Genomic DNA, 20,016 nt, shown 5'->3' on the forward strand with positions numbered 1-20,016 from the left:
ACGCACCATCATCTCCACAAACATGCCACTCCCCCAGTTTTTATCATCTTAGCGAATGTTTCCACCATTCACCCAGGTTCTCGTCATAAACCTGGGCCATCCTTGCCTCTCTGTTTCCCCCATCCCCATCCCCAAGCCCTCAGCAAGGTCTTTCTGCCTCCCTCAAATCTGATCAGTTCTCTACACCCTCACCGCTCACCGCCCTAACCCAGGTGCCATGTTCCCTCAGCAAAAGCCTTCTAATGGTTTCCTGCTGCTTCTCTGCCCTTCCACCATCTCTTCTACCTGAGTGATCTTCTCAGGTATTAATCCAGACCTTGTGACTCCCCTGCTCACAATTCCCATGGGTTTCCCCTCTCAGTGTCATATGTCTGAGGGCCTCAGACCTAGCTCCTGGCCTTGTCTCCCACCTCCTTTCTTACTGCTTTCCTCCTCCTCGTTCTCTACCCACTGGTCTTCTTACTGTTCCACACACAAGACTCACCTCAGGACATTTGCATTTGCTGGTCCCTCTCTCAGGATGCACTTTCTTCAGCTCCTCTCACGGCTCACCTTCTCTCCAGGGCTCACAAGGCTTCCTTGACCACCTTCTACCCCAACCCATCTCTCTCTTCTTCCTTACTCTGCTTTATTATATTTTTATGGCACTTAATTTCTGAAGTCATATTATTTCTCTCTCCATTTGTTTACTGTCTGTTTATCAACTCTGTGAGGGGAATGAGTGTCTGTCCTCCCATGACTGGAGTGAGGAGTCTTTGGACAGAGTAAATGCTCCATAGGAATGTGCTGAGAAAATAAATTTTAGTCTGGGAATCAAAGAATCGTGCAACGAGAGAGCAGGATGGCTGTCCATATTGTCCAGACAAAGACATTTTCCTCTACCCTGCTAGGTTCTTCTGGCTGGTGTAGGAATCAAATTGACGTGAGAGAACTTAACAGGAGAAGATCAAACAAAAGTTCAATAATCTGTATCCATGGGAGAGACACAGGAAAAATGAAGAATTCTCCCAAATGGCCAAGCCCTCACATTAAATACCATCTTCAGCTAAAGACGAAGGAGGATGTTGGAGGTAGTGGTTTAGGACTTCAGTCAGGAGGAAGGCAATTCACATGAAGACGGAAAAAGAAATGTTTGGTAAAGTGATGGTGTGCCAGGCTGTGCAGGCAATGGGACATGGTGGATGCTGATCTCCAGGCCCTGCAGAGTTTCTCCACCACCCCTACCCTCTATTCTTTGCAGACATCTCTGGTGACAGCTCTATTCCAGGAACAGACCCTCTGTGCAAATTCTTTTAAGCATGCTGCATGCTAAGTCGCTTCAGTTGTGTCTGACTTTTGGCGACCCCATCGACTACAGCCCACCAGGCTCTTCTGTCCATGGGATATTCTAGACAAGAATACTGGAGGGGGTTGCCATTCCCTTGACCTCCCATCAAATAATACGATCTGGGCAGAGCTGAGAGAATGAAATTTAAGGATTTCATAGGAAGATGTCTCAAAGAACAGGACCCCGAGACAGGAAATGTATCACTCTTCTCTTAGAGAATTTAAACAGGAAATATGCTTGTTTCTCTAAAAACTCAATGAAGTGTGATAAGAACACGGAGAGTAAATAGAGGTGTATAGAAATGAACAACAGACATTCAAAAACAAAGTCTCTTTCTTGATTTCTAAAACCCTTCACTATCTAACACATTACAGATAGTATTATAGTAACACTGATTTCTTATAAGGTTATTTCCTTCCATCAAGAATTAAATCTCAGGGAGTTTCCTGGTGGCCTAGTGGTGAGGATTCTGGGTTTTCACTGCTGAGGCCCACTTTCCATCCCTATTGGGGAACTTTGAAACCCTGTAAGCCTCACAGTATGGCCATTAAAAAAAAAAAAAAAAAAAGAATTAAAACTCACATTCCATCAGACCCAAACGTTCAAATAACCTGCTTGCTTGCCTTCCTTCCTTCCTCTCCATTTTATTCTCCCTCTCCTCTTATTATGTCTCCTGTTTAGTGATCATCCTGTAAGTAGAACACTGCTTTGGAATATTTGGAACTTGACTGCTTTAGGATTATGTGTGGTTGTGGTGGGAAAAAAGATATGGAAAGAACTAGTGTGAGTGAGGAGAGAATCACTCCTTTGTCCTCTGGGTTAGAGGAAGGACAGGGAAGCGGGGTCTGCCGTCCTGGGCTCCAACCCGCCTCCCTCACCACCTGGCTGAACGGTTCGAGCAGTTCTGTGCCCAGCTGTGGCCTCCATGCCTGCTGGCTGTGAACGGTCTGTTCTCCCAAGGGTTGAGGCTCTCTCTGCCAGGGTGGCTTCTGTAGACAGCTGCCAATTGGACAGATGTGAGGAATATCAGGTCTGGCTAGGATCAAACCAGCCTGTTAAAACTTTAACTATATTTGTCTCAGAATTTTACTTATCACAAAACCAATATTATAACAACATTGAAGAAATTTTTGTAAGTTAATTAATTTATTTAATTAATTCTTGGCTGCACTGGGTCTTGGCCGCTGCAAGCATGCTTTCTCTAGCTGCAGAAGCAGGTAGTATTCTCCCTTGAGCCTCGCTGGGGTGGCTTCTCTCGTTGTTGAGCGCTGCCTCTAGGACATGGGCTTTAACAGTTGTGGCACATAGGCTCAGTTGCTCTCCAGGTCAACCACTGGACCACCAGGGAAATTCCTAAAGAAATATTTCAAAAGAAAAACAAAGACCCATCATAAACCATTCAACCCAAGCATTGATCATCCAATCATGACTTTTGGCAAGACAATTAGAAGCTTGCCAAGGTAGAATGGGGTCCTGTCTGGGAGGGATCTGTTTTAGAAGCCTCTGGAAGGGCCAGGTCATCAGGTCAGCCTGTTGGTGAGGGCCTGGGGTGCTGGGGGCAAGCGGGGATTGGGGAGCAAGGATCCTTTATCTCTCAACCTCCCTTCAGGGGAGAAAGAGACGGTGAGATGGGGGAAAAGTGTCTAACAGGTAGATCCTGCAGGAAGGAATCTCCCCAAATCATCTCACACAATGCCTCGGTGAGAGGATGGAAAACGTTTCTTGCCTGTCTTTGCAGTCACCTGTATAAGAAGAACCCCGATATGACCAAAATCCGACATGGAAAACCTCAGCCACTTCTCAGAGTGGATGACCACGATTTCACCATGAGGCCCGCCTTTGGAGGTAAGATGTGTGCCCCCCACCTTCAGCCCTTTGGGGCTTGATCCCAGGACTGCCTCCCGCTGCTGTTCTATCAGGTTCCCTCAGGCACAGCCCTCCTCCCCGGGGGGCCTTGAGTTTCCCAGTCACGGTCAGCATAGCCCAACTCACTAATTATCCCCTGGAGCAAAGCGATGGAAGGAAGTGAGTGTTGAAAAGAGGCGTTGGAGACGATGGAGCTGTTTACATTCTCAAAGGCCTAGCCCTGCTGCTGCCAACTTGCCTTTCTTAAAAGAATAAGAGCAGGCGGGAAGTTTTGCACAGAAAATGACTCTGTTCTCTGCTGCCCCTTGCCTGGCTGGGAATTTGGGTTTCTGAGGGGGGCCACCTGCTTGCAGCCATTTAACCCCTTGCAGGAACTTCCCTGGTGGTCCAGTGGTTAAGACTCCACACTCCCAGTGCAGAGGGAGTGGGCTCAGTCCCTGGTTGGGAAGCTAAGATCCCGTATGCTGCACAGTGTGGCCAAAAAAAAAAAAAGATCTTGAAAAAAGAAAACCCAAAAAACAATTTAACCCCTTGCAAAGCCGCCATGCAGACTTGACCCCAAAAGAGTTTCCCTGCTCTGGGGAGGTCCAGCAGGGTTGGCATGGATGGTGGCTGCCCCTCTCAGGAACTGGAGAAAAATGCCACAGGGAGAGAGGAGCCTGGACGGGGCCAGCCACCTGCACCGACAAGGCAGGGGGAAGGATGGGACTCACAGGATGCATGAGACACAGGCCCAGGCACCCCTAGTGCAGGTGGGGAAACTGAGGCCCAGAGCATGGCAGCTGATGCACCCTGGCCAGAGAGACCCTGGCAGGCTGGTCTCTATTCCCCTTTATCTTGCTCTTGAAGTTCTCTCAGGTGCCAGCATCCTCTTGGGGCAGCAGGAAGGAGCAGGAGTGACTTGTGAGCAAGCCACCGACCCTCTGCTTGTGGTTTGTGAAGTGGGGGAAGTAATCCCTCCATCCCTGCGGGCTGTCAGAATTAAACAAGATGATGTATGTAAAGCCCCCGGCGCCTACGGGTTCACAGCCCCTTAGAAAAAGCCAGCTGTCAGGCCTCCCTCTTGTGTGACTGTTAGGGGATTAGGATGTTAATCTATCCCAGGGGCCTTTGCATTTTCAAAGCCTCTCACTCTGTTCCCTGAGCTCTGACACTTGCCAAGCAGGAGGAGAAAGCAGGCAACCGTTGACAGTCCCTGCCTCTTCTTCCTGCTGAGACAGAAAGCTGCTCAGCCAGGCATTCAGCTGCCCTTGAGGGGTAATGCCACCAGAGAATTTAATGAACTTCAGTAACATTTTCCTGAGTAAGCAGCTCTAAAATTAGCTGGATGTGCTCCTGGAGGTCCAAGCGAGATGGTATCCTATAAGCAGAAAGCTCCTCTTTGTTTCTCTTCTGGAGCAGGGGTCCCCAACCTCTAGGATCTAATGCCTGATGATCTGAGGTGGAGCTGATGGCATAATAATAGAAATGAAGTGCGCAATAAATGTAATGTGTTTGAATCATCCAGAAACCTCCCCTGTCCGTGGAAAAATTATCTTCCATGAAACCAGTATCTGGTGCCAAGGTGGCTGGGGACCGCTGTTCTAGAGGATGAGCTAAGATGCAGAGGGTCAGATGACTGGGACAAGGTTGCCAAACAATAGCATTAATGCCAACGAACAATTCTTGGTGACTTCTGTGCCAGGCACCATTCTAATCAGGGCACTTGCAGACATCATCTTACTTCGGTTCTCACAACTCCATGAAGTAGACCATAATTATGAAGTAGATATTGTTATGCCCAGATGAGGAACGTGAGGTGTGGAGAGGTGAGGTGACTGGCCCACGTCACACAGCTGCTGACCCACCCTCCTGAGTAGGTCTCTTTCTTGCCTCCTTTGACCTGCGTGTCCTCCAGTGCTAAGCAATTAGGCAGAGTAGGTATAGGGTTTAGAGCTCACAAACAATACTCCTAGGGGCCTCTACAAAGATTTTATTTTAAAATCAGAAGAAAAAAATAAAATTTTAGGTAGAATAAAATGTTAATATATAATACTAATATATTCATCTTTATACCAATACTTGTTAAAATGTTTTATCTGGTGGAAGGGTCCATGAAGGCGAGAGTCCAGGGTCCTCAAAAGTCACAGTGTAGCCCTTCAGCAGAGCACAGTTCTGTGGGGCAGCTGTGTGTGTCTGGGTGTGAGTGACCTTCCGAATCACGCCTTGTAACTTTCTCATGGAGGCTGTCATTGCTGGCAGGAGCCTGAGCCGTCACCTGGTCAGGACCTTCAGTTTGCAGAAGAGCCTGGGCTCCAGAGGGTTAAGTGATGAGCACAGAACAACTGGGGGCAAAACTTGGGTTTCTTCTGTGATGTCAGATGCAAAAGTGAAAGCCTCATAAAACTACCCTCCTCCTCTGGGAGAAAGCCAGGAGCTAGCTCTCAGGACCAGCGAGCGAAGTCCTGCCACATTCTCAGAAAACCCAGCTCTGAGGAGAATCATCCAACAGGCTGCAGCCCCAGTCAGGGTGCTCCGTCCTCAAGCCATGTTCGGGGAGTAAACTGGACTTCCTGTATTCTGATCCCTGCAAGTGCTGGGCCCATCAGCTGGACTCCCCCAGAGTATGAAGCATCAGGACAGTCCCCTGCCCCTGCCTGAGTAAGCCTCTGAGGCTGGGAAAGGCCCTGATATCACGGAATGCTGCTGGAGTAGGAGGTGTCACCTCCAGCAGGTGCGATAAGACCTTTACACATCAGCTGTCAGGATCTCAGTCACCAAGGCAAAGGGTGGGAGCGGCTCCTCCTTGCTCCCAACCCCCTCCCCCAGGGCAGCTGGTCCTTGGGCCACTTTTCTTCCCTGCAGGGCTATCCTGGATGTCTAGATGCTCCTACTTGGATGAAGTAGGACTAGGAGAACTCACGGTGAGGCACACATACATGAACTCAAAATAGCTTTGCAGCTGGAGGGGTCCTGACCAGGCAGGCTGGGTGGGGCCATCACAGGAGGGGGCTTCCCACTGCCCAGGGTTCCAATGACTGTCACAATCCACGGTCCCTGGAGCCTCTGTGGATGGTTTAGAGCCCAGAAGCTGTCTCTGCCGGTGCTCCTGAGGGACTCCACCCAGCCCCTCACTCCTGGGCAGGAGTGTGGCTGGTGGTGGATATTACTCTGAGGAAGGAGGCTGACAGACAGCACATAGGTGACTCTGTGCAAGTAATAGTAAGCCTGCCTTCTTTGGGGGCAGCCCTGTGCCAGGCCCCCAGTCCAAAGCAAAGCCTGGGCCCAAATTGCCCTAATACAGGTCGAGCCTAACACACCCCCCACTTAGCACTTAGCCCCACTTACTCAGCAGGCCACACCCACAGGGTGTCCTTCAACAATTATGGGCTATGTATTCCCATCCCTGTCTTCTCTTTCTAACTTGTGTCTCGAATAGGGGCTTCCTTGTGGACTGATATTTAAAAATAACTGATAGAGAGGAATTTGCCTAAGACTAGATACCCCTTGGATGACCTTTTCAGTCTGAAAAAAGAAAAGATTAAAAATCTAGCAGCTTCCTAATAATCCCAGGGATCAGTTGAAACAAAAATATCTTGTCTAAGCTCCCAGCTGCCTGGTTCGGTAGTGTGTCCTGGTTAGGAGAACCCACAGGGGCCTGCCTGGGGTTTCCCTTCCATTTGTTAGAAAAAGTGATGTGCTTATATTTTTTTAATTAAATTTTAATTTTTAAAAAATTGAGTGTAAAACATACAGAACATGTAACTTACCATCTCAACCATTTGAAGCATATAATTCAGGGGCCAAAGCACATTCACGTTGTTGTCCAACTATCACCAGCATCCATGTCTAGAGATTTTTCATCTTCCCAAACCGAAGCTCCATTAAACAGTAACTCTCTACTCCCTGCTTCCCCCTGTCCCTGAGGACCACCATTCTACTTTCAGTCTCTGAATTTGACTGCTCTAGGCACCTCGTGTCAGTGGAATTATATAGTACTTGTCTTTTTGTGACTGGCTGATTCACTCAGCCTTGTCTTCAAGGTTCATTCATGTGGTAGTATGTGACAGGATTCCTTTCTTTTTTAAGGCCAAACAATAGTCCATTGTATGAATATATCACATCTTGTTTACCCATGTATCTGTCATTGGACATTTGGATTATTCCTTCCTTTTGGGTACTGGGAAAAAAGCTTCCATGAACATGTGTGTACAACATCTGTTCAAGACCCTGTTTTCAATTTGGGGGTTAATATACTCATGCGATAGAGAAGGCAATGGCACCCCAACTCCAGTACTCTTGCCTGGAAAATCCCATGGACGAGGAGCCTGGTAGGCTGCAGTCCATGGAGTTGCTAGGAGTCGGACACGACTGAGCGACTTCACTTTCACTTTTCACTTTCATGCGTTGGAGAAGGAAATGGCAACCCACTCCAGTATTCTTGCCTGGAGAATCCCAGGGACGGGGGAGCCTGGTGGGCTGCCATCTATGGAGTCGCACAGAGTCGGACACGACTGAAGCGACTTAGCAGCAGCATACTCATGCGAAGAGTTGACTCATTGGAAAAGACTCTGATGCTGGGAGGGATTGGGGGCAAGAGGAGAAGGGGACGACAGAGGATGAGATGGCTGGATGGCATCACTGACTCGATGGACGTGAGTCTCAGTGAACTCCGGGAGTTGGTGATGGACAGGGAGGCCTGGCGTGCTGTGATTCATGGGGTCACAAAGAGTTGGACACAACTGAGCGACTGATCTGATCTGATACCCAGAAGTGGAATTGCTGAAACCCATGGAGAAGGCAGTGGCACCCCACTCCAGTACTCTTGCCTGGAAAATCCCATGGACAGAGGAGCCTGGTGGGCTGCAGTCCATGGGGTTGCTGAGAGTCGGGCACGACTTCACTTTCACTTTCACTTTCACTTTTCACTTTGTGCATTGGAGAAGGAAATGGCAACCCACTCTGGTGTTCTTGCCTGGAGAATCCCAGGGACGGGAGAGCCTGGTGGGCTGCTGTCTATGGGGTCGCACAGAGTCGGACACGACTGAAGCGACTTAGCAGTAGCAGCAGCATGGTAGTTCTGTGTTTAATTTTTGGAGGAACTCTCATACTTTTTTCACATCAGCAGCTTCTCACACATCACACATTCTCACACAGCAACTACATCATTTCACCTTTTCATCAGCACAATGCTGATTCTTTAAAAAAATTTTTTTTTGCCAAGTGGCATGTAAGAACTTAGTTCTCCAATCAGGGATTGAACCCACACGCCTTGCAGTGGATGTGTGGTCTTAACCCCTGGACCACCAGAGAAGTCCCACATGGTGCTGGTTTTTAATCCAAACTGTAGAAGTGGGGGACTTTCCAGGTGGTGCTAGTGGTAAAGAATCTGCCTGCCAATGCAGGAGACTAAAGAGACATGGGTTTAATCCCTGGGTTGGTAAGATCACCGGGAGAAGGGCATGGCAACCCACTCCAGTATTCTTGCTTGGAGAATCCCATGGACAGAGAAGCCTGGTGGGCTACAGTTCATAGGGTTGTAAAGAGTCAGACACGACTGAAGCGACTTGGCATGCACACATGTATGTTAAAGTGGGAGGTAAATGAGGGATGTAATGTCATCGTGGATTCTTTTGAATTAAACCCAAGGAGTTTGTCAGGATGGTGGGCAAGTGGACACAAAGTAGGTTAGGTCCTCCAACCAAAATACTTTCATTTTCATTCTTAAGACAAATATGGTGTTTTTTGGAGCTGATTTGTATGAAGCGGTGTCGGTGGCACTTGGGGACCCAGCAGTGAGCAGAACAGCCACAGTCCTTGGAGTGTTAATGCTGTGGTTGGGGAGACCAGTGTTAATGAAGTCTTCACATCAAGACATCAAATTATGGAGAACTCCTGGAAGGACAGAGGAACTGTAGGGAGGGTGCAACAGGGTTGGTTGTGGGCACCAGGGGAGGGCTGCCTCCAGGAGTTCAGGAGGAGGAAGGCCAAGGAGCTACCCTTGCTGGACAAGACATGGGTTCAGTCACTTCGCTTGGCACTCCTGGCATGCCAGAGTGTCATCCAAAGAAGTGACATCCCAAGAAGCTGTCTACAGGTGAAACAGAAATGACTCAGTGCAGTCACGTATTACAGAAGCAATGGAGGGCATCTCTGCTGATGGAGGGGGAGTTATGTGGTCAATTCTGTCCAGAGAGAGAATCAGAGATGCCTTCATTCAAGAGGCAATGCTCGCAATGAGGAAAGATGCACGGGGGCTGAGCCCAGTGGGTGGAGAAAGGAAGAGGAGGCCAAGGTGAAGGGTGCTCATGGATAACAGGAGCATGGCAGTGGAATGCAAGCAGCGTGTGTGTGTGCGTGTGTGTGTGTGTAGGCGGTGCACCTGGGTGTCCATAGGCACATGCTGGGTGCTGCTGTGGGTGGAAATAGGGCCGCTTGGAGCTGGGCCATTCTCCCTGCCCCGCCTTGAGCCAGCCAGAGCTCCCAGAAGCCTGAGTCCAAGGTTGGGGTTGGCCTTCTGGGTTGACATGAAGGTGTATTGGTCAAAGCAGTAGGACAGGATATATACCATTTACCAGTTTCTTAGCTTAACTTGTAACCTTTAGGTATTCAAGCATGTGGCATCTGGATCTCTGATTATGCGCCTGCCTGGGGGTTGGGTTTGTACATGTGGATGCTGCCCTTAGTGGTCAGCTGCCCACACAGAGTAGGGTGAAGTCTTGATCTGGAGGGGCCATGTCTGGACGGGCTGAGATTGAGTGAACCTGGAAAGAAGGGGTTGGGGGGCCCAGCCTGTGATCAGGGGCAGGTCGGGGCAGGGGCTGGGCCTGTAATACAACCCACTTCCCCCATATCATTTCTAGAGCACAGGAGAACTCTTCTTGTGCTATATCCAACAACAAAGGGCTGAATGTAGCAGACAGGGCAGCAAACATTGGCTCCCATGCTTCCTTGAGATAATTGCAAATCTCATGCTTCTGGCCTTTGTTTAGTGAACCTGCCAATGTTCTGTAGCTCTTTCTCTGGCTATTCAGGCAATGGGCTCTGGAGCCCTTGCTGATTTTGTCCCCCTCCCTCCTGCCCTTTTTCCCCGTCCTGATCAACCAAGTTGAATCATGCATTACAGTGCCTCTCAGATCTGCCCCTCCCTCCCCACCCCACCCCCTCACACCACACGTTTCTCAGCCCCTTGTTGCAGGGTGGAAAAATCTTAGGCGTTACAATGGTTGTGGCCCTCCAAGGCTCCACCCCTTGACAAAATCTTATTCTTTGGCGTTTAAGTGTAAATGAATTCATAAACTGAAATCAATTAAATTTTCTCTTTAGTGGATGATAATGATAAGGAGGCTGGACGCCCTGCTGACACCCACACCATGGCCCTCACACTACCCCTTGTCACCAAATTCACCTCCTGGAAACATCCCTTACTGGCGCTGCTCCCTCAGAAACTTCAGGGAGTCCCATCTTCTATGGGATGAAGTACAGCCCCCGCCTCTCCCCTCTGAGTCCCAAGAACTTCCATGGTCTGGCCAACTGCCTCCCAGGTTCACCTCCACTGGTGGAAGTGAGCTATCTCATGAACTACCTCACCTCTCACCTCTCCTGTCTTAGAAGGCTCTCTGTTCCTCACATCCCTGCAGAGTCTGCTACGAGCATCACTCCACAGTGGCCCCCTGTGCCATCCTGCTTCATCCAACAGCTCATCCCTGCCCAGAGCCCCAGGTTGATGCCTTCCCTCTAACATGAAACATCTCTTGGCTATTTGGAACTGTATTGAAACTGCCCAACTCAGATTGGGACCTGAACCCACTGTCTTTAAACTGAAATCACAGCCCTGTTCTCAAGGCTGATTGAATCTCAGGTCCTCAATATCTCATTGCAGAAAGAATTCGGTGAGAGACAAAGTGATGGGTAAGAAGTGGATTTATTTAGAGACACATGCCATAGACAGAATATGATCCATCTCAAAAGCAGAGAGTGGTAATGGCAGGAACGCAGTTCACAGAGCATAGGCCATCTCAGAAGGTGAGAGTCCCAGAAATATGGGGTGGGTAGATTTTATGGGCAGGGTAATTTCATAGGCTAATGAGTGAGAGGACAGGATTATTCCAACTGTTTTGGAGAAGGTGTGGACATTTCCAGGAATTGGGCCACCACCCACTTTTTGGCCTTTTATGGTCAGCCTTGGAACTATCATGGCGCTGGTGGGAGGGTCATTTATCTAACGTGTTACAGTGAGCATATGGTGCGGTTCAAGGCCCACTGAAAGTCAAATCTTCTGCCATGTTGGACCTAGTTGGTTCTAACCAATTGTTGTCGGGTCTTCAACAGCTATGTCATTCTTTTAAGATTGTGCCCTGCCCGCTTCCCTCCTGTTTCAATAAGACCTTTTTCTTCTTTGAAATCATCACACAGACTCATTCTTTCACTCACTTATTAATTAATTAATTTGTTCACAGCATTGTGGTTAAGAACATGGGCTGTAGAATTCTGGTATCTGGCTATTCACTCCTATGTAACCAGCTACCCTGGCTGTGACCTTTAGGTCATAGGCTATTTCTGCTCACAAATCAGGTTGTGTTCAGCGGGTCAGTTCTCAAGGGAATGCAGTCAGATGGTGGCAGCAGGTGGCCTTGTCCAGGAGGAAAGTCTCCTCTACCCTTCTAGGTTCTTCTGGCTGGTCTAAGAATTAAGTTGACGTGAGATTGATTCACCAGAGAAAGTCAAACAAGTTTAGTAAGATCTGTTGTGGGAACAGGCCCTCTGTGTAAATTATATAAGGCAGTTTGTATGTGTGTGTGTGTGTGAGTCACTCAGTCGGGCCAGCGCTTTGCAGCCCCATAGACTGTAACCTCCCAGGCTCCTCTGTCCATCAAATTCTCCAGGCAAGGACACTGAAGTGGGTAATCAGTCCTTTCTCCAGGGGATCTTCCCGACCCAGGGATCAAATCTGAGTCTCCTGCATTACAGGTGGATTCTTTACCATCTGAGCCACCAGGAAAGCCAAGGCAGTTAGGTGGAAAGGCAAAATTTCTTCCTGAGTCTTTCCGGCTTTGATTGTTTTCAGCTCAAAATAATGCATATGCCAAAGAGACATTGTGGGCTGGCAAGTTTTGCTCCTCTGCAGGGTCATCTCAAAAGCATCTTCCTTCTCATGTCTGGTGCCCAGGGTGGAAAGATGTCAAAGCTAGGCCAGGGACAGCTTGGGCTCCTCGGGCATCAAGGCATCATTCTCATCATTCCCTCTCTCTCTCTGGTCTCTAATTTTGTCACCTGACCGCTGAAGAGAAACCAGCAGAAACTGGAAGTTTCACAACGTTGTTAGTCCTGGTGCATTCTAGTCTTTGAATTGACCACAGAGGTCCAATCAGATTCAAAGGGGAGATGAATTAGACTTTTGTTAGGAGGAGTGTTGAAGGATTTGCAGACATCTTGTAAAACCATTATACTGGGGCCACCCTGCCTTGCTTAGTCCAGACCCCAGCTCTGCCTCTTAACAGCTGTGTGGCTAAGGCAAATTCTTGAATCCTTAGAGCAACCTCAGTGACGATTATGTGTGGAGTTTTCAGCAAAGTGCATGATACATAAGAAGTGCTCAAGAAACATTAACTGTTTTTATTGATTGAGAATGCTCCAGTCAGCGAGACGCATTCATTAAAGAGGGGGTTCTGGTACAGCTTCTTTCTGGTTGTGCCTCCACTGGCTGGGACTTCCATTCCCAGACTTCCATCTCTAGTCCTCAGGTTCTTGCCTATAGGATGGAGGTAATTCCAGTAACTGCCTCAGCAGGTTGTCGTGAGGTTGAAACCCAGGTGTCCTACAGGAAGAACTGAACAAGGACTGATGCAGCAGAGAGCATGTGCATGGGGACATGGGGACAGTGTGGCATGGGCCATGCATCAGGCACTGGATGCTGACATGTGATAAATACACGGCTCCTGCCCCGGGGAGTGTGCAGCCCAGCCTCCTAGACACACAGCACACAATCCATTAGGGCCTCTCCCAGAACAAGCGCTCATACTGTTACTATTACTGCTACTATGATCTGTTCTACTCACAAAACTTCTGAGTCTAATGTGTGGGTTTTCTGCTCCAAACGATTCTTCTATTGTCTGTAGATACCAGCTGCATGTCCTACAATTTAATTTGGTTCTAACACTACCTAGGGCTTCCCTGGTGGCTTAAGAGGTAAAGAAGCTCCCTGCTGTGCAGGAAACTTGCAGGAGAAGCAAGTTCACTCCCTGGGTTGGGAAGATCCCCTGGAGAAGGGCATGGCAACCCATCCAGTATTCTTGCTTGGGAAATTTCATGGACAGTGGAGCCTGGTGGGCTGCAGTCCATGGGGTTGCAAAAGAGTCAGATACGACTGAATGACTAAATAACAATGACGACAACAAGGGTTAGCACAGACTCCACAGGTTAAGGGCTCAGTCCCACAGACATTATTCATCAGACCCACTTCCAACATCAATCAGAAGAATTGGGTCTCCAGTTATCTATACTTCTCTCTGACTTGGCTGCAAAACTGGAGTTCCCACAACCCCCTGCTAATTTGCTAGAGTGGCTTGTAGAGTCAGGGAGCACATTATTTACTGTCTCCAGTTTATTATAAAGATCATTATAAAAGATACAGAGGGACAGAAGATGAGGCAGGGCATAGGGTGAGAACTGGAAGGGTCCTGAGCTCAGGGGCCTCTGTCCCGTGCAGTTGGGGCGCACCTTCTTCCCTGAAGTGTTCACCAGGAATCTCACCGAACCTGGCTGTTTAGGGGTTTTATGGAGGTTCCATTGCATAGACATGATTGATGACCTCATTGCCCACTGCTGGTTAACTCAACCTCCAGGCCCTCCCTTCCCCAGAAGCTGGGGGGTTGGGCTGAAAGTTCCAACCATCTAATCACCTGGTCGTTTCCTTAATAACCAGCCCCCATCCTGAAACTGAGAGCTAACCGAGAGTCACCACTCTAGCTTAAACTCAGGTGTGGTTTGTTATGAACAACAAAAGAATACTCCTTTTACCCCTATCACTTAGGAAGCTACAGGAGTTTCAGGAGCTCTGTGCCAGGAACTGGGGCTGAAAACCAAATAAATATTTCTTAAATATCATGATATCCAACTGCTGTGTCACTTCACAAGGTTACTTCCTAGTTACATCTCCAGGTGGAGTGTTTCCAGTGTGATGCCTTCCTAGGGATTTTCCAGGGTAATTCAGACACATGGTCTTCACCTGGTATACTGTCGCTCCACACCTATTTAAGGAGCCCTCTGTGTAGGGCACCCAGACTGTGAATGGAGACCCTCTTGAATGCTTTACTCTGTGGCCTTCTTCCTAGGAGGGGTTCAAGCCCTGGATTTCCAAGCCACAGGAGTCTGGCCCCCAAGGTCCCCAAATGTTACTCAGCTGGTCAAGCTGAGGCCCATGGAGCCGGCTCAAAGCAAGGGTCTGCCTCTTTTTGGAGCTGCGGCCTCTTCCCCTGAACGCTTCTTGGACCTCCCTGGCCACTTCTCCATGGGGTGGTGTGGTCTGTGCTTCACTGTTAGGGTGAACAGGTTGGAGAGCCAAAGCTGGGCAGGAAGTCGGCCTTCTGGGGCTCCAGCAGCCTTCTTCCCTCAGAGGAGACCCCTCTGACTCCTCTGCAGTGTCCTTGGCCCTCACATTCTGGAGCACAAACCCTAGCTTACACTGCTGCTGTTACCAAACTGAACTTGAGTCCACTCACAGTGAAGCTAGTTTACTGACGCTGGTTGTTGTGAAAGGCAGCCTGTGCTCTGAAGACCTGCCTTCCCCGCTCGCTTTCAGGGAAGGGTGTTTAAAGGCAGCCATTTGGAGTAAGGGTTGCAGCTTGTAGAACTTTCTTCTGATTGGTATTTAGTGAGGTAACATGAAAATGCTTTGGGAATCTTAAAGTCAGCCTTCAGGTTCCAACCAGTCTGCATATAGTCACCATCCTCCACTTGGGTGGAGGCCTTAGTTTTCTGTAGAACAACTCAAACATATGGGTCAGATAATTATATATATCCTGTGAGGAGGAACTAGGACTCTCTTTTTTTAAAAGATCAGTTCAGTTCAATTGCTCAGTCATGTCCGACTCTTTGTGATCCATGGACAGCAGCACACCAGTTTTCCCTGTCCATCACCAACTCTCGGAGATTGCTCAAAGTCAAGTCCATTGAGTCGGTGATGCCATCCAACCATCTCATCCTCTGTCGCCCCCTTCTCCTCCTGCCCTCAATCTTTCCCAGCATCAGGGTCTTTTCAAATGAGTCAGTTCTTCACATCAGGTGACCAAAGTATTGGAGTTTCAGCTTCAGCATCAGTCCTTCCAGTGAATAGTCAGGACTGATTTCCTTTAGGATGGACTGGTTGGATCTCCTTGCAATCCAAGGGACTCTCAAGAGTCTTCTCCAACACCACAGTTCAAAAGCATCAATTCTTCGGCACTCAGCTTTCTTTAGGGTCCAGCTCTCACATCCATACATGACTACTGGAAAAACTATAGCCTTGACTAGATGGACCTTTGTTGGCAAAATAATGTCTCTGCTTTTTAAAATGCTGTCTAAGTTGGTCATAGCTTTTCTTCCAAGGAGCAAGCGTCTTTTACTTTCATGGCTGCAGTCACCATCTGCAGTGATTTTGGAGTCCAAAAAAATAAAGTCTGTCACTGTTTTCCCATCTATTTGCCATGAAATGATGGGACCAGGTGCCATGATCTTAGGTTTCTGAACGTTGAGTTTTAAGCCAACTTTTTCAGTCTCCTCTTTTACTTTCTGAAGAGGCTCTTTAGTTCTTCGCTTTCTGCCATAAGGGTGGTATCATCTGCATATCTGAGGTTATTGATATTTCTCCTGGCAGTCTTGATTCCAGCTTGTGCTTCATCCAGCCCAGCATTTTGCATGATGTATTCTGCATATAAGTTAAATAAGCAGGGTGACAATATACAGCTTTGATGTACTCCTTTCCTGATTTGGAACCAGTCTGTTGTTCCATGTCTAGTTCTAAGTGTTGCTTCTTGACCTACATATAGATTTCTCAGTATGCAGGTAAGGTGGTCTGGTAGTCCCATCTCTTTAAGAATTGTCCACAGTTTGTTGTGATCCACACAGATATTTAAGATATTTAAATATATAAATAAAGGTATAAATAAAAATATTTATCTTTATTTTGGCTGTGTTGCACAGCTCAAGGACGCCCAGTTTCCTGACCAGGGGTCGAACCCAGGTCCTAGCAATTAAAGCTCCAGGGTCTAACCACTGGACCACCAGGGAAGTCCCAGGGCTCTGTTTTATTGATGAACTATTGTTTAAACTATCATTACTTTTCTTGCTTGACTTCTTTTCCTTCGTTTCTGTATTCTTTCACTTCCCTAATTAGTAACTTCTTGAGTCTGCTCTTTAGAACTCTAAGAAGGCCTAGGAGAATAAAGTCTTTTTATACAAAAATAGAAGCTGGGCACATAGTGGGGCTATTATACCCAAGAAGATCCTGTTCAGTTTCAGTTTTTACTTCTCTTTGATATTCTTCTGTCCTGAGCAGAACAAGGGCAGGACAAGAAAGGGAACAAAGTTTTGGATAGAGAGGGTAATCATAAATTCAGCAGGGGGACTCAGTTTCATCCTTCCGCTAAAATTAACCTTCCTTTCCTAGCCTCTTCCTCAGGCAGCCTTTTTTCTACAATCCCCTCTGGGCATTCTCACTCCTCTGCTCCCTGACCTCACCTGTGCCTGGTGACCAATGAAGTCACTATGCACCTGAAGGGTGTTAAATTTAAGAACTTGGTTTGCTATCCAGTGGCGACTCCTTCCAGACTTGAACAACAACAGTGTCAGAGTTTGGGTCAGAGATGGGAATCAGGATGGACAAAGAGTCATCAGTGTTTATTTTTTTTAGTCTTGGCTATGCTGGGTCATTACTGTGGGACTTGGGCTCTCTGATTGTAGTGCTCGGGCTCCAGAGGTTGTGGGTTTAATTGCACTGTGGCATATGGGATCTTAGTTCCCTGACCAGGGATGGAACCTATATCCTCTGCATTGGAAGATGGATTCTTAACCACTGGATGCCAGGGAAGTACCGAGAGTCATCAGCTTTAAGAGGTGAGTTGGCTGTGGGAGGGGCTGAGTGTCTGCAGAGAAGAGAATGGGCCAGGCAAGAGCTGTGTCACAGAGATGGAAAAGGAAGGGGGTTTCTACTAAGGAGAGTGATCATAGGAGAGAGGTCAGGGAGCCAAGCAAGGCTTAGGAAAAAAGACTCCTCAACTCAGCAAGTGCAATGGGGGAAGGAAGGCATGGATGAGCAGGAAGTGGAGACAGCTGGTGGAAATAGCACAGTGGAAGAGTTGAAAACAAGAAGAAAATGGTAACCAGGACATGGGACACTATAAAATCTCACTCCTAGAGTTTCATTAAAGGTCAGTTATCCAGTGTCCTCAAATGTGACTATGGATCAGCATCATTCCAGGACTTGTGATGTCTCTGGGGCAGGAGGCTCAGGGTGGGACCCAAGAATTGCATCTCCAAGTGCCTGGTGATGCTGATGCTGGTTTGTGGAAGGGAGAGCCCTGATCTAGTCCAGCCTTCACTACCCCACCCCAGGTGGATGGTTAATGCCTGACACATGGCACTCACTGCTGCACAGGAGACAGTGCTCACCATGAAAAAAGTCAGGTCTGTTTTCAAACCAAAATGCTTGATTATATCCACCAACATGAGATAGAGTCTCAACTTAATTCAGTCTTCAAATTAACTCAGACTTTCTAAGAAGCTCTCAAGGAATGGGAAGGGCCATGGAGGAAAGTCAAGCCATGCAACCCGCATTGAAATTTTCATAAAGTGTATTCATCCATGTTGTTGAATGTAAATGTAACATTCCATTCTAAGAATATACGATATGTATTTTTCCTATTCTGTAGATAGGTCATGAGGTTTATATAGCTTCCATTTTGCTGGATAATGTCTTCGAAGGTGATTGTACAAATTTGCACCCACCACTGGCAATGTATGAGGCTCCTCCTGTTGCTCTATATCTTCATCAACACTTAGTGTAGTTGCTCTTTCATATGAGCCTGATTTGTTGGGTGATAGTATTAATATTTCATTGTGGTTCTAAGGGAAATATTAATGCAACTGTGTACTTTCTCATGTCTATTGGTTGTTCTTTTGTTAAATGCCTATTCAAATCTCTTGCCCCTTTTTGTACTGGATTATATGATTTTTTCTTAATGGAACTCTTAGGAGTTATTTTTATATTCTGTATATGAACCCTTTGCCAGTCACATGTACTGTGAATATTTCCACTCAGTAGCTTGTTTTTACTTTCTCCATGGTGTCTTTGATAAATAAGAGTTCTTGATTTTTTTGATCAGAATTTTTCATTCACCTACAACATGTATACAGAAAAGTACACAAATCATAACTGATCAGCTTAGTAAATTATCAAAAAGTGAACACATTCTTGAAACCAGCACCTTGACCAAGAAACAGAATTTCCAGAACTCCAGAAGTCTCTTTCTCTCCACTGTAGCCAACCATTGTCCTGGCTTCTAACACCAAAGGATTCATTTTGCCATGAGTTTTCTTAAGGGTAGTGCTTTTTGTCTCTGGATGAAGAAGGTCACTGCTATCCTGCTATTGTTGTTTTGCCTCTTACCTTTGAATCCACAGTCCACTTGGAGTTGTTCTGCACATTGCATGATTTTCACATATACGTTGTCTCAGCATTAGTTGCCCTCTCCAGTGTTCTTGCCTGGAGAATCCCAGGGACGGGGGAGCCTGGTGGGATGCCGTCTATGGGGTCACACAGAGTCGGACACGACTGAAGCGACTTAGCAGCAGCAGCAGCATTAGTTATTGAAGACACTATTCCCTCTCCAATGATCTGCTGCTGCTAAGTCACTTCAGTCGTGTTCGACTCTGTGTGACTCCATAGACGGCAGCCCACCAGGCTCCCCCGTCCCTGGGATTCTCCAGGCAAGAACACTGAAGTGGATTACCATTTCCTTCTCCAATACATGAAAGTGAAAAGTGAAAGTGAAGTCACTCAGTGGTGTCCAACTCTTAGCGACCCCATGGACTGCAGCCTACCAGGCTCCTCCATCCATGGGATTTTCCAGGCAAGAGTACTGGAGTGGGGTGCCACTGCCTTCTCTGCCAATGATCTGCAGTGGTATCTAAAGTCAGCTATCTGTAAGTGTGTGTGTGTTTCTGGAGTCTCCACTCTGTTCCATTTATTCATTTGTCCATTTTTATACCAGTACTTCACTTTTTCTTTTTTAAAACTTTTTGACCGCACCACATGGCACATGGGGTCTTAGCTCCCCCATCAGGGGTCAAACCTGAAGCCCCTGCATTGCAAGACCAGAATCCTAACCACTGGAGTCCTAGTACTTCACTGCTGAATTACGGTATTTCTATAGCAAATCCTGATATCTGGTAGAACAAATCCTCCCACCCTTTTTTCCTTCAAGAAGAACTGTTATTGGAACTTTGAGTTTCCTAATAATCTCTTTGTCAAGTTCCACAAGAAAACCAAATGGGATTTTTATTATAATTGCATTGAGTCTATAGTTTAATATGGAGTAATTAATATCTTTGGGCTTCCCTGGTGGCTCAGACAGTAAAGAATCTGCCTGCAGTGTGGGAGATCCAGGTTTTATCCCTGAGTTGGGAAGATTCCCTGGAGAAGGGAATGGCAACCCAGTCCAGTATTCTTGCCTAGAAAATTCCATGGACAGAGGAGCCTGCTGGGCTGCTGTCCATGGGATCTCAATGAGTCAGACACAGCTGAAAACTAACACACACAGTTCAGTTCAGTTGCTCAGTCGTGTCTGACTCTTTGCCACCCCATGAAC

The 20,016-nt window shown here is 47.4% G+C and overlaps 1 protein-coding gene across 2 annotated transcripts in view; it reads left to right on the plus strand.

Moving 5' to 3' along the window:
- The first annotated feature begins 3,087 nt into the window (after nucleotides 1–3,087).
- Nucleotides 3,088–20,016, plus strand: part of GABRR2 (gamma-aminobutyric acid type A receptor subunit rho2) — a 31,972-nt gene continuing 15,043 nt past the window's right edge. The window contains exon 1 of one of the 2 annotated variants that reach the window (XM_055535506.1): nucleotides 3,088–3,172. In XM_055535506.1, the coding sequence (XP_055391481.1) occupies nucleotides 3,091–3,172 (82 nt within the window). In that variant the 5' untranslated portion in view covers nucleotides 3,088–3,090. Of the gene's footprint in view, nucleotides 3,173–12,681; nucleotides 17,264–20,016 lie in introns of those variants that run through there. The other variant, XM_055535505.1, reaches the window with a different exon arrangement.

Source organism: Bubalus kerabau, chromosome 9 (genome assembly GCF_029407905.1).
Source record: "Bubalus kerabau isolate K-KA32 ecotype Philippines breed swamp buffalo chromosome 9, PCC_UOA_SB_1v2, whole genome shotgun sequence".
NCBI classification, from domain to species: Eukaryota; Metazoa; Chordata; class Mammalia; order Artiodactyla; family Bovidae; genus Bubalus; species Bubalus kerabau.